This window comes from Coturnix japonica, chromosome 8 (assembly GCF_054131305.1).
Source record: "Coturnix japonica strain WE chromosome 8, WE-NBRP24, whole genome shotgun sequence".
Taxonomy (NCBI): Eukaryota; Metazoa; Chordata; class Aves; order Galliformes; family Phasianidae; genus Coturnix; species Coturnix japonica.
Genome location: NC_140670.1, coordinates 8980257 through 8992993, shown reverse-complemented (window position 1 = coordinate 8992993; position 12737 = coordinate 8980257). Strand labels below are relative to the sequence as shown.

Genomic DNA, 12737 nt, shown 5'->3' with positions numbered 1-12737 from the left:
TATGTAGTGTTGAAATGGGTGGAGCTGTGTAGTGGTGAAGTAAGTCTGGGAGCCAGTAGTTCTTCACACATTTTGGGAATGACGTGCGTAGTATTTTCTCTGAAATGTTTGGGCTAATTGATTACATTTGATTCAGTGTGCAGATGGTACAAAATAGGAGGAGTCCTTAACACGGAGGATGAGGGGTTTTTTAATGCAGCTAAAATTGAATGTCCTTGAGAAATGAAGTAATAGAGGTGGAACAGAATGTTACTATATAAAACAAAGTCGTGGATTTAGGAGCAGATGGCAAATGTAGATGAGAGCTTATCCACTGGAAGCACTGGCACAGAGCAGGTCTGGCCCTTCTGGTCGGGCAGAGGAGGTCTGTGAACCTGCTGTGTGACGTTCAGAAGATCCCAGGCAGGGCTCTGGCATGCACGGGAGGTGTTCCTGGAATAGAGGAGTCTGGTGTTTCTGTACAGCTAACAGCCACGAGCCTGGTTTTAAAATAACATACCTAATTCTAGTGGACCGTGCTGGAGAAGGATCAGCTCAGACTCGATGGGACACATGGGAGGACTGTGAGGATAACCAGGGTGTGGAACTCTCTAACAAGAGAGATAGGTGGGAGTAGTTAGTGTGGGATGGTGACATCGTCATGCATGCTGTTATGGGAGGAATGAGGGAATGTAACGAGTGCTATGAATAGAACTCGGAGGTGAGTGCTGTCTGATGCAGTACACAAACAGATCCCGAAGATCCTGAATTTGCAACACAGGCCTGAGAAACAAATTTGAACAAAACAAAACACAAAACCAAAACCCAAACACAACAGTGTTCTAGAGCTTCCTTCCAATAACCACCAGTATGCTTGAGGTTGGAAAAGGAATGCATTTCGTGCTTAGTGGGGAACTTCAGTGAGACACATTGTGACCTTTCAGAGGCCCCAGAGAAAGGAGATGAGCAAGATCTGGATCGTTTCAGTTTTATCTTTAAACTCGCAGCTGTCACAGTTTGGAGATGAGTGAATTTATAAAAAACTGAAAACTTGTTATCTGAGAGAGAGATAGTTTCAACACCATCTGTCCTGTGTTTTCCTGAAAGGAAAGAAGTGCCCGCCGAGGTTGCTGCTGGACAAGCGTGTAGGAGGACAGATGTGAGAGCCTAAAAATAACACTGCCTGGGGGAGGGGGTAGTGCTGTGTGATATCTAGGTTAGGTTCTGATTTTTTTTTAACTAGGTGATGCTGGTGTTGTTTCAATATAGTTTGGTGTTGTCCTGATGCAGGGGTGCACTGACTGAAACGCTGCCAGCTCCATCTTTTATTACTACTCCACTTTTTATTATCAAGTGTAAACTTTTACCTCAACGTCATGGTGGTTTATGGCTATAGTTTGTCCTGCAAGGAATAAATTGTCTTTGAGAAGTTCTCCCGAGTTTGTTATATGACAGAGTCAGGAATAAAAGCAGTGTATATTAACAACTGTGTAGGAAGTCTGACGCAGTCACAATACAATTATAATACGGACATAGTAGTAAAAAATACTGCTCAGAAAGGTTATAAGATGTTTCCGATTATAGCATGAAACTAGATTGTATCTCTCCTTGGTTACATGACATATGAAGGTGAGATGAATGGTGTTGTTATTTGAGCATTATAGACCAGGATGTTGTCTTGCTAAGGTGGGACATTGTACAAAGTTAATTGAAACACACTGTATCAATGTAGCCTAATACTTAAATCCTAGTGTTTAAAAATAGGCAAATATTGCTGTCAAGGTGTTCTGTTATACCTACTGTGTATGTGTTTAGAATATAAAAAAAGATGTATTTCAAAACAGATGGCCAAGCGTGACCTCACCCCCAGCAAGCTGGAACTAAAAGAGTGCAGAGGCACCAGGTCCAGAACAACGCCATCCCTCCTGCCCTGCTGGGCTGGTCCCCATTAAGGAGATCCCCAGGTCGCCAGATAGGAAGTGCAGAGCTGGCAAGTGTAACCTCTGGCTGTTTGCAGACAGTGGGTGTAGGGAAGGAAGAAGGACTTGTCACCTCACACCAGTGCTCGTGGAAAAAAAAGCCTTTTCTGAATGTATTGTAAATTTATTATATTTGGAAGTGCATTTATTCTGCAGCTGTTATGCTTCCTAACAAACAGTGAAATACACTGCTGTCAGCAAAAGGGAGCAAACACAAAAACTGGAGGGATGGTCTTGTTGAGGAGTCCTGGACTTCTCAGAAAATGAATCTTGGTTTCTCTTCAATGCATTCATTCACATAAGTGGATATTTTCCTTTTCTAGCTTCTGTGGGACGTGTTCTGAAACCCTGCTCTCTGTTCTTGAGCTTTATGAAAGATTCTTGCTCTTCGTGTTTCACAGGCTTTTGAGGCTTTTGTTGTCTGAGATACTTCCAAACACGAACTCTTGTTTAAGGCACCTTCTTCTTCCTCCCAGCTGTTTTAGAAGACAATCTCACTCCCTGCAGAGCTTTTTTTGGTTGACTGAGTCATTACAGATGGCTGAGGTGACCCTTAAGCATGATGTCAGGAGCACGTTGTGTGTCCTGGGTGTGGTGGCAGGCACATGGGGAGCATTTGCTGCTACAGGAGTTGCTTGGATACTGCTGTAGGGCTGTGGAAATGGAAAATGTCAGCGCAGGTTCTTAGCTCTGCAGTAACAGGAAGCAGTGCTGGGAGCAAGGCCCCTCTGACCTATGCCCTGCCCTGGAGCACCTTCAGATGGAGCCAGCAGGCTGTGTGCTGCACTGCGGGGCAGCTCTGGGTCTGCATGGTGAGGATACACCAAGAGCTCCATGGGAGAAGAGCAAAACCAAAAATTGTAACATGAAATGCAGCCTGCTTAAGAGAGAAGACTCAGATGCAGCAGGTGGAGAGTATGGCTTAGACAAAGGGAAGAGTTGTAGGGCAGGGGAACTGAAAAAAAGACAGCAGAATTAGGAAGCATCCTGCTCTGAAGATTGAAGTTAAAGGTATAGGGGGTGAGGTGGAAAAAGGTGAGGCAGGTAGTTGACCTCCAGCAAGGAAGAACAGAAAGGATGCCTATGACTGTAGGTACTGGTGGCTCTTGGGAAGGGAGTTGTGCTCCTAAGAAGCACGTGGAATGAAGCATGAGTGGAGGCAGGAAGCAGTGGGAGGGCAAAAGGTGGAGCCCGATGGGCTGCAGTTAGTGGGATGTAGGAGACGTGCTGCCGGATGCTGAATCAAAGAGCAGCAATGCAGTGGATGCTAGAATCCCAAACCTGGTGTTCTAGGTTGGGTTGTTATGCTGAAGGTGAGGCTGGAAGGAGGGCGGATAAATGGATCCAGTAAGTTCAAGGGGAGAAGGATGCAAGAATGTTGTGAATGTTGGCAGTAGGGATGGAAGAAGAGAATAAAGCCAAGAAATGAACTGGAGGAGCTTGGCACTGATGTGAGGGAAGCAAGGAGGCTGAAGGAGCGTGAATACTGAAAAACATGGATGGCACCCAAGTTAGAAAGGGTTTGATGAATATTGCAGAAGGAGTGTGGGTAAGAACATTATGATCCTGCAAGTGTTGTGCTTGCTTTGTGGAAAGCAGAATCAAGTCCCAAGGTTAATTACTGTTGTGGCATGTTACCATGGCACTGGGAAACCCATGTGAAAGACCAGGATTTCATTGTGCAGTCAGCTGTAGAACGAATGTGGGATGAGAAAGATCCTTTTCTCCCTGAGGACGTAAAATCTGAGAGCATGTCAAAAGCAGAAGACGTGTATGTACACAGGCAGGTATTCCTTATGAGAGAGTAAGATAAGGCTTCCCTACAGTAGTGGCCAAGGCGTTGTCAGGGGATTAGAGGTCATTACAGCAGGGAAGCTGTTGAGAGAGAAAAGTGAAAGATGTTAATGCATCAGTTTTGTGAGCACTGCCAGCAAGGTGTTCCTAAAATTGATAAATGAGCAATAGTCGGATCAGGAGACATTGTTTCTGAAAATGCAGCGTGATGTGATGCTGAGAGCAGCAGGGCCAATAGTGGGCTGTGGGCTGGAGGTGTCTGAGACGGCTCTATGAGTGGATCTGAGCTGGGCACGTATGCATTAAATTAAGCCTTGAGTAATCAGAATGCAAATAAGTGTGGGCTGGTACTCTTAACTATGGAAGGAGCAGAAAAACTTGTGTTTCAGTGTTTGTGTTGCAAGGGTTTCATGTAATCCAGACCCAGCACCGGGAGTGGGAAGGTCACGCTTAAAGATGACACTGATGTGATTGGACTCGGTGAGTGGCAGAGGTCACGGCAGTGGTGCTCAGCTGACAGAGAGGGCGTAGAGGGAAGTGGAGACTGTTAGAGCAGCAGCAGGCATGAGCTGGCAATGCACAGAGGGATGTGCGAGAGATTGCTCAGTATTTTGTCTTTGTACGTGAGTTATAAATCTGGCCTTTGAGCACGGCTCTGTGTTTCCAGTGTAAGGGCTGATGTCTGTGAATGGCATAATGCAGAGGAGAGGCAGAGAAAGTGCAGCTGACAGGCTGCTAATGGAAAGTGAACAGTGGAAGGTGTAAATGGGCTGGGAAGAAATGAAACCACAGAGAACAGTTGTAAAGTGCAATTTAGGTAGCTTGGACCTGGAAAAGCAATCCTTGTGCACAGGATTGGGGTTTGGAGTGGGAGAAATGAAAACAACTGTCTGAAATTATTTGTGAACATGAAAGTACACAGTTTCTGAAGCTTGTTGATTATCTAAGCCCTGCTTTTTTTGTGAAATAAGAAAGGCTGTGCAGTACTGTTGCCTTCAGTGATTGTTTTTTAATGCCATGCTTCTGGCCTTTCTTTTACTGAGGCTGTTTGTAACAGGGACACCAGTTCAACCACAGAAGTAGGGAAAGTTTGCTAACAGAGCTCATTGCCAGAGCTGCAATTACAGTGCTGGTGTCAGATGAAGCAGTGGGGGAAAATTGCATAGTCATGTTGGTGCACGCAGCGCTGAGAGCATTCCATGATGGCTGCTGGTGGAAGGGCACGAGAGATTATAGAAGCTGACTGAAAATGCTGCAAAGGTAGAAACCGTGTTTGAAATCAGATCGGTTTGAAATGACTGCAGAATTGGTTAGCGCAGATGTCTTGGTGTGCTGATGGTGGTGCTGCTCCTGTTTCTCCGCACCCACCTTCGTCTTCTGCTTCCCAGTCCTGAGCAATTGCTGAAGATGGCCTGCTGAAGTTCTGCCGTGCGTGGCCGTCTCCAGGCAGTGTCTGCACATCACCCAGGAGGAGGCAAGGTTGCACAAGGACTGGCACCGCAGTGACTCTATTACGTGATTGCAGCCCTAGCAGTAGTGGCTGTTTCGTGCACACGAATTCTCCTTTGGACTTTGGCTCCTGCACTGAAACGCACCATTTGCACTCAGCTGGTGTGCGCGGCGACGTCAGCAGAGCAGCCGTGCAGCTCCGCTCGCATGCTGCGCTATTTCTGCAGGATTGTCCCTAGGAAACCATCTGCCTCGCTCAGGAAATGTGGGGCATGCACAGGAAGGAGATGAGTAGAAAAAAGGCTAATTTCAGTTACGGAGATGGATTTAAATCCCTTTGATTTGTTTGTTTTAAAGGTTAAATATTTATTCACGTGTTCTTTCCTAGCCGGCAGCGTCATATGCACGTGCTCTCTGGGTTCCATGCGTTTGGGGGATTAATCCCTTTGGGTACCCAAAGTGGGGTTCAGCAGAACCCCAGCCCTGTGCACGTGTCGGTGTCCCCTTGCTGTGTCCCCAGCCATGATGTGCTGCTGGCCATGCAGGAAGCCAACCTGGCCGGTGCTGGTGAGCAGCCAGCAGGCAGCTAGAGGCCGGGCTGGCCCCACAGCCGCGTGTGAGAGCAGAGCTGGGCAGCATTATGGGCTGCTGGGAGCAGAGGGGGGAAGGGGAAAAAAGACATTGCTTTGTGCTAATACAAGCCGTGTGCTTTCCACCTCCGAACAATCGGAAAACAAACCAAAGTGGTATATCACTTTGTGTAGCCCCTGAACACACGCAGCCCCTGCTGCTGCTGTGAGCCCAAGGAGTGTATTCACCCTATTCACCCCACTCCATCGATCCTAACGATTATCTGTAGTGGTAGCGATTATCTGCAAAGTAGGGCAGGCGGTGTGAGCAGCAGTACATGCATCCTGTGGCAGCCAGCCAGGGCAGTAATTGAAGGTCACGGCGTGTTTGCTGAGTGCAGGGCTGCGCGCTGCCTGTTGGTGGGGGCTGGCAGTGCCCGGAACAAAGGCGCTCTGTTCTGCGGGCGGCAGTGGGAGCCGTGCTACTGTCCTGTGCCTATTAACTGAGCTGTGCCCAGGTGTGCTGCTGGGCAAATGCAACTGTCACGGTGAAATTATTTTCCATGGGCTTCAGGATGTTTAAAATTGTTGCTTAAAAGTCAGCATTAGTGCTTTTACGTGGCCAGTCGGCGGGTGCATGCAATGATATGGCTGTGCATATTGCTCTGTGTGGTCAGCAGTAAGGACATGAGCCCAGCGTTATGTTGCCGTGACACAATTAGCACAGGCAGTCACACCGGCGGCAGCTCCGTGGCGTCTGTGCCCTCCGAAGGCATTTCCCTAAAGCAGCCCCAGCTGGGGCAGCTGCTGGGTGGGTCATTGCTCCTCCCAGAGCTACTTCCCCTGGGTTCTTCTGGCCTGTTCCTGCCGTGGTACTGAATGGGTTCCACCGCCCTGGTATTAATGTGTTAATATTCCTTGTTACCTATTCACAGCCTATTGATACGTGTCGCCGGCCCGTCCCCCGGGCAGCGTGTGAGCTCTAAGCCTGCAGTGCCCGCGATGCGGTGCCGCTGCGAACATTCCGGGACAGGCCCCGGTGCCAACACCAGCCCTGGGGGCACTGCAGCACAGTGCACACGGACCCGAGGTTTGCTGCTGCGTCAGAGCCCGGGCTGCCATCACTGGAAGGGCTCGGGATGAGCACACGGAGATCCTCGGATCCATTTCCCGTTATTCTCATACTCGCTTGGCAAGGCGCGCGTTTGGTGTGTTTTCCGTGAACTAAGCGGCACGCAGTTGCGCTCGTTTAAAGGGCTCGGAGGAAACGACGCCTGTCTCCCCGCCTCCCCCGTGATTCCGCTGTTTCTCTCGGTGCCGCGTTCTGGAGCCGAGCCCCGTGGCCTCGTTCCGGCCGTGCCGCCCATGTCCCGCACCGGGCGCTGCCCCGTGCCCCGCCGTTCCCGTTCTGCGGGGTTACCCCGCCGCCCCCACGTGTCCGCGCTCCGCCCCGCGGGACGTGGCCGCCTCGCTCCGCCCCCCGGCCCGGCTCCGCCCCGCGCCGTCCCAGAGCGGCGCAGCGCCATGCAACAGCGCCGGGGACGCGCCGGGGCCTCCGCGGCGGCGCCAGCTGCGCGCTAAGCCCACAAAGGCGGCGGCCTCCTTCCTCCTCCTCCTCCTTCCTCCTCCTCCCGGCTCTCCCCTCCCGCCGACCCGCCTCCGCCGCGGCCGCCCGGCCCGGCCCGACCCGGAAGCGGCGCGGCGCTCTCCATTTTGCTCGCTGTTCAAAGGCGGCCACGGGTGCGGAGGTCCCGCGGGCCGGGCCGGGCGCGCCGCGGGGCGCGGAGCCAGGTGCGTGTGTGCGGGGGGGGCGGCGCGGTGCGGGGCGGCGGGGACCCTGCTCTCCTCCCTCTCTCCCTCTCTTCCTTCCGCGGGGCCCCGCGCTCCTTTGTTCGCGGGGGGCGGCCGGGCCGGGCTTTGTGCGGCGGGCACGGCCACGCGGCGCGGAGCCGGGCGTTGGAGCCGGGCGTTGGAGCCGCCTTCCGGGGCCGTCGGCCGGGCCGGGCGCCAACGATTGGGGCGCGTCGTCGGGAACGGCTCCGGCGGGGGCCCGGCTCGCGGCGCTGCGGGACGGGATCGGCCTCGTGGCGGCCCCGGCCGCACAACGGCCACGTCGCTCCGGGACCGCGGGGACCGTCCCGTAACGGCCGCGCCGCAGCCCGCTGTGCCGGGAGCGGATAGCTGGGGTGGGGAGACCGGCCCCGCAGCCCCGCGTTCTTCTCGGCGCACGTTTGGCCGCAGCCGGCTCGGGAGGAGGAGCGGCCATCCCGGATTGTCATCACGAGAGGAGCCGGTACCGGCCGAGCAGCTCCGCGCCGCGTGGAAAAGTTTTCCTAATGGCACCTGCGTTGAGGTGCGCGGGGCTGGTGTGCGCGGCCCGGGGGCGGGGACGAGAGCCAGGCTGGGGCTGCCGGGGTGGGCAGAGGGGACCCTGCGGGCAGGGATCCGCGTGGCAGAGCGGGCGGTCTGAGCTGGTGAGATAAAGCACAGGGACTTTGGGGGTCTTTATTTCAAAGCAGCGGTTCAGAGGAACGCTGAAGTCAGACGTCACTTAAAATTGACCCCGCGCTCTTAATCGCGGCCTTCAGGGAGCAGAGTTAACGCGGATGTCAAAGAAGGCTCGGTGCCAGCACGAAGGGGAGACTTGTGCGGTGTTGAGTTTGTGCTGGTTCCAGCCTCCCCGGGCTCGTCCTCTGCTCGGGAATGGAAAAGGGAGCGCCTTTCTCTGCAGGGAGCTCCTCAGCCCGCGGTCGTGTCGCTGCACGTCCTGCATGCTTGCCTCCAGCAGCTGCCTGCTGCCTGTGGAGCACCCGGCCCGGCTGCCTTTGTGCGCACACGGTGTGAGGTTGGGTCACGTCTGTCCCTGCTCGAGTGCCCCGGTGCCCTGCCCTGCCCTGAGCCCCAGGCGGGCAGACTTGGCCGTCCCCAGGAGGCAGCTTGTAAGGGTGGGGTTTGGTGGTGCTTTGGCACTGTGGAGGTTCTCCAGGGCCTGACAGATGGCAGCTTATGTGCGGCAGAGCAGCCGTCTCTGTAGGAGGATGTGTGTGACATGGCATAGTTTTGCTTTATTTATTTACATATTTTTCCTCTGTGCTTGTGGGATGGCCCGCTTCCTTCACATGTGTATTTAGGGGGCGTTGGCCTGTCTGGAGGCTTAGATCTGTGAAAGCAAATGAGGAGGCATTACGTTTCTCTCCTTGGCGTAATCACGCTCGCAGATCTATATTTGGAACTGGTTCTTTTAATACCGGCGGTAAGATAAACTGGTGGCTCACCCGCACCTTAATCTGTCGTCTTTTCTGAATCCCGAGGGATAACTGCAGCCGCATTCCACACAGTCTCCTTTCAGCAAACCATGTGGTGTGTCCTGTTTGCGCTCAGAAATGACCCGAATAATGGGACGGAAGGGAAGGGGAATGGTGTGAAAAAGTCGGGCGGCGTCTGCTTGGACCCGGGGGTAAATGAAAAACCCAAAGGCTGCGGCACTGACGTTTGGAAGGAAAGTTTATCCACTTGTGGGTTTGTACACTCATGCTTTGCAATGCGGTGGTGTGAGCTCCACCCTCCTAACTCAAACCATTAGCGCTGCAAGAGCCGGTCTGGAACAGTGGGGCGAGAGCAAAGGGCCTTTCCGAGCCATTAGAGGTTAAATAACTATTTGCCATGCAGGCTGCAGTTAGAATATTATCGTGCTCCCCTGCCCTTTTCGCCCTTTCATCCAGTTACCGTGTCACCGAGATGGCTGGCTGCCCAACGGGGTGGTGTTTTTTCCCCTTGCTTGCACAAGAAATGGTAACAACTGAGGTGAAACCTTAAATAACAACAGAACGGAGGATGTCGCCTGCTTAATCTGCACGTTTGTAGCGTGGGGTGTGTTTATTAGAAAGTGAGATGCGGCCCCAACTAAAGGCACCGCTTTGCTTAGTGAGGGCACGGCTTCAGCTCCCTGTGTGCAGTGCTGGGAAGGCAGCGCAGAGCACTGCAGAGCAGAGCAGCACCCCGAGCTCGGTCCTGGCTGCGGGTGACACGTGGAGGCCGTGGGCAGCTCAGTGCCCTGCGGTGCCCCGGGGCCTTGTGCTGCCTCATGTAACACCGCGGCCTCAGCCTGTGTGACGGGCTGGCACAGTTGGGGTGACCTGCGAGGCACGGCGGCCTTTGCAGTGCTGTGTGTGGCTGTGCTGGGCTTTGTTTCTCCTCTTGGTTTTCTCCTGAATTCTGGTTCTAGTCGGGTCCCGCAGGGCAGCTTTCCATTGTTGCTTTCCCTCAGCCCCATTTTCGGTTCTTTCCCTGTTTTCAGTTCCTCCGCGTTTCCTCTCACATCCCGCTCGTTCTGCTGTTCATTAGTGCCTTCCTCTTGCCGCTCGCCGTCTGCCTTCAGAGCCAGCCGCATTCTCTCCCCTCCATCCGCTGGGATTTCCTTTCCACCTGACTCATCTCCTTTCGGCACAGCCGCGCTGGGTTTCAGGGCAGGCTGCCAGCACGCAGGGACTGCTCGGCCCCTCTCCGGGAGAGCTCTTTCCGTCAGCGTTCCCTCCGCCCGCCTGCGCAGAGCCGGCTGCGGGGGGGCGGTGTGGGGGTGCCGGGGGCCGCTTTGTGCGGCTCTGCGGCCAGATGGCACCGCGGCCCGCGGGCTGCCCTGCAGGCGGAGCGCGGCCAGGCCTCCTGGCACGGGGCTGTGCGGAGCAGCTGGCTGCTGCAGGGCGGAGCGGCTGCGGGGGAGGCGGGCGGCCGCCGAGGAGCTGCAGAGGCTCGGGGAAACGAGAGGGTTGACTTGAGGCAAGGTGAACGATTTCAGAACAGGAAGGGGAGCGTTCTGGTGTCTGCAGTTGTTTCCACTTGAGTGTCCTCGTCGTAATTGCCGCTGCGCTAGCTGGTCCTGCAGGCAGAGAGAGGATCTGCGTGCTAAGCTGTATGTTTAAGATGTAATCGTGCTCCTGCACTTTGAGCTTCTGTGGTAAACACTCTTGCTCAAGAACAATGAGGGAAAGGAAGAATGTATGTTGCAGTTCCCTTTTCTTGCTGGTTTTTCCACCAACGGTGCAAAGGAAAGGCGACAAACACAAACCTCTCCTTTCTTGTCTAATTAGCAATTGTTACTCTGTTTCAACTTGCTTTGATGGAAGAAGTTCTGCGTCAGTCCTGGGGGTTTGATGTGCTGAGCTTTGTTTAATTTGTTTGTTTTCTTCCTTTTTTTCAATAGACGTTCAAACCCTTGGTTGGAAAAAGTGTATACGATTCGATTACTGCAGTAGAATTCCTTGTGGACAAACAGCTGGATTTTATAACTGAAGATAGTGCCTTTCAGCCCTATCAGGTAAGCAGCATGGCCAGCATATTCATACTGCACATTAACAGAGTTAAAATCCTTGTGGTTGTTATATGGAGGGCGTGAGAAGCCCTTCCCACAGCCAGGTTCTGTGCTGCAGGAGCCATTTCCTATTGATTATTGGCAGTGAGTGCTCCTCATTTTGTCAAAGATTACGTCTGGTGTGGGGAATTTGATGACTCTTAGGAGTAGCTCGCAACTAATGTCATTGAACCACCTCTTAAATGAAACATCTGATCTCTTTAAAGGTTAATCACTGCAGTTAATTGTAGAGCAGAAAAAAGACAGTATCTGTCCTCCTGAAACTGGGCTTTGGTTTCTAGGCCCTTGCAGTAGGACAGTGGTGCTCGACTTACTGTTTGTTTGAGAATGATTAGCAGAAAAACTGTTTTTCTTGTTTTAAAAATAAACTGTTTGTGCTGTTGTTTCTAAGCCTACTAAAAGTTCCAGTAGCTTTGATTTTAATGCCTTCTTCATTAATTAGTAATGCGTTCGTCTGTTAATGTGCATATCTTTAATGGAGAAATAATGACTTCTGTTCCCCTCCCTGAAAGAAGGTCTAAAAATCTTTTATGACAAATAGAAAAACATTTGATACTTGAGCTTGCATGGGACTGATTGCAATTAGAATAGCCATAAATTCCTTCCTATGGCTGTGATGGTACACTGCAGTGATACAGAAATAGTACTTTGAGTCTTGGAATAACAGATGGCCCTGAATAAATGCTATGTAATTTTGTCCTGACACCCCTTGTTCCCTCCTCCCCCACCAAGACGTTTTTTCCCAATACCAAATATAGAGCTAGAAAAAGAGAAGCGACTTAGAGAGAGAATGCTGGGGAAAGGAGAGGGAGGTTCAGCTGGTGGCAGGGCTGCTGCTCAGCGCGTCTGCAGTGGGGAGGCTCTCCGCCTCTCCTCAGGGTGAAGTGAGGTGCTGCGGCTCGAGCTGCTCTGACAGCTTGACTTTGGTGAGAAGGACGCTTCCCACTGTCAGAAACCCACGCTAGCTAGGTCAGCCCTGCCTTTCAGAAAGGGGGGTGGTGCTAGCGATCTGAGCTGGATTAGCAGAGGGTGCAGCGAGCACTGCAGCCTGCTGGGTGAGGGGGGGCAGGGATGACGCAACACAGTGGGATATCCTCCTTTGGCAGCGGCAGCCTCTTAAATCAGCTGAGCCATGAAGTGTAAATTCACCCTCAGAGCCCAACCGCAATCTCACAGATTCATTTTACAAAGCAAATTCTTGCGCTAGCGTCTGTCCTTTGCGTGAAATCTGTCAAGATCGTGTCTTTGATAACGTTCATTCCAGTAACAGTAATCAATCTCCGCTTGGCAGTGGATCATTTCTCACAAGATGAGCTGAATAAACAAGTTGAATCTCAGGGAAGGACTGCCTTTTGTAAAACAGCCTCGTTGCCAAGCCTGGCTGGCAGCATCACAGCAGTGCTGCACAGATTTTAGGTCTTTCTTCAGGGAGTATTTACTGATGGTCTTAGTATGTCCTTACTAACTGCTTCCATTTGGGAAGGTGCGTACAAATTGAAGATGTCGTTTTTGAAAACATGCTTTGTGAACAGCTGACTCGATACCATCTTGAAGAACAGTACTGTGATTAACAGCATTAGCAAGTTCAGTTTCAAAAGT

General features: G+C 52.4%; 1 protein-coding gene across 15 annotated transcripts in view; it reads left to right on the top strand.

Moving 5' to 3' along the window:
• The window catches only part of JMJD1C (jumonji domain containing 1C), a 163088-nt gene that overhangs the window by 97733 nt on the left and 52618 nt on the right, over positions 1-12737 (top strand). For 10 of the 15 annotated variants that reach the window (XM_085554005.1, XM_085554011.1, XM_015866212.3 and 7 more), the window contains one exon: positions 10971-11084. Coding sequence is in view for 5 of the 15 variants with exons in the window: in XM_015866212.3 (XP_015721698.2) it covers positions 10971-11084 (114 nt within the window). In the remaining 10 variants the exon portion in view is untranslated. Of the gene's footprint in view, positions 1-7263; positions 7562-10268; positions 10680-10970; positions 11085-12737 lie in introns of those variants that run through there. The other 5 variants (XM_085554013.1, XM_015866213.3, XM_085554012.1 and 2 more) reach the window with 4 other exon arrangements.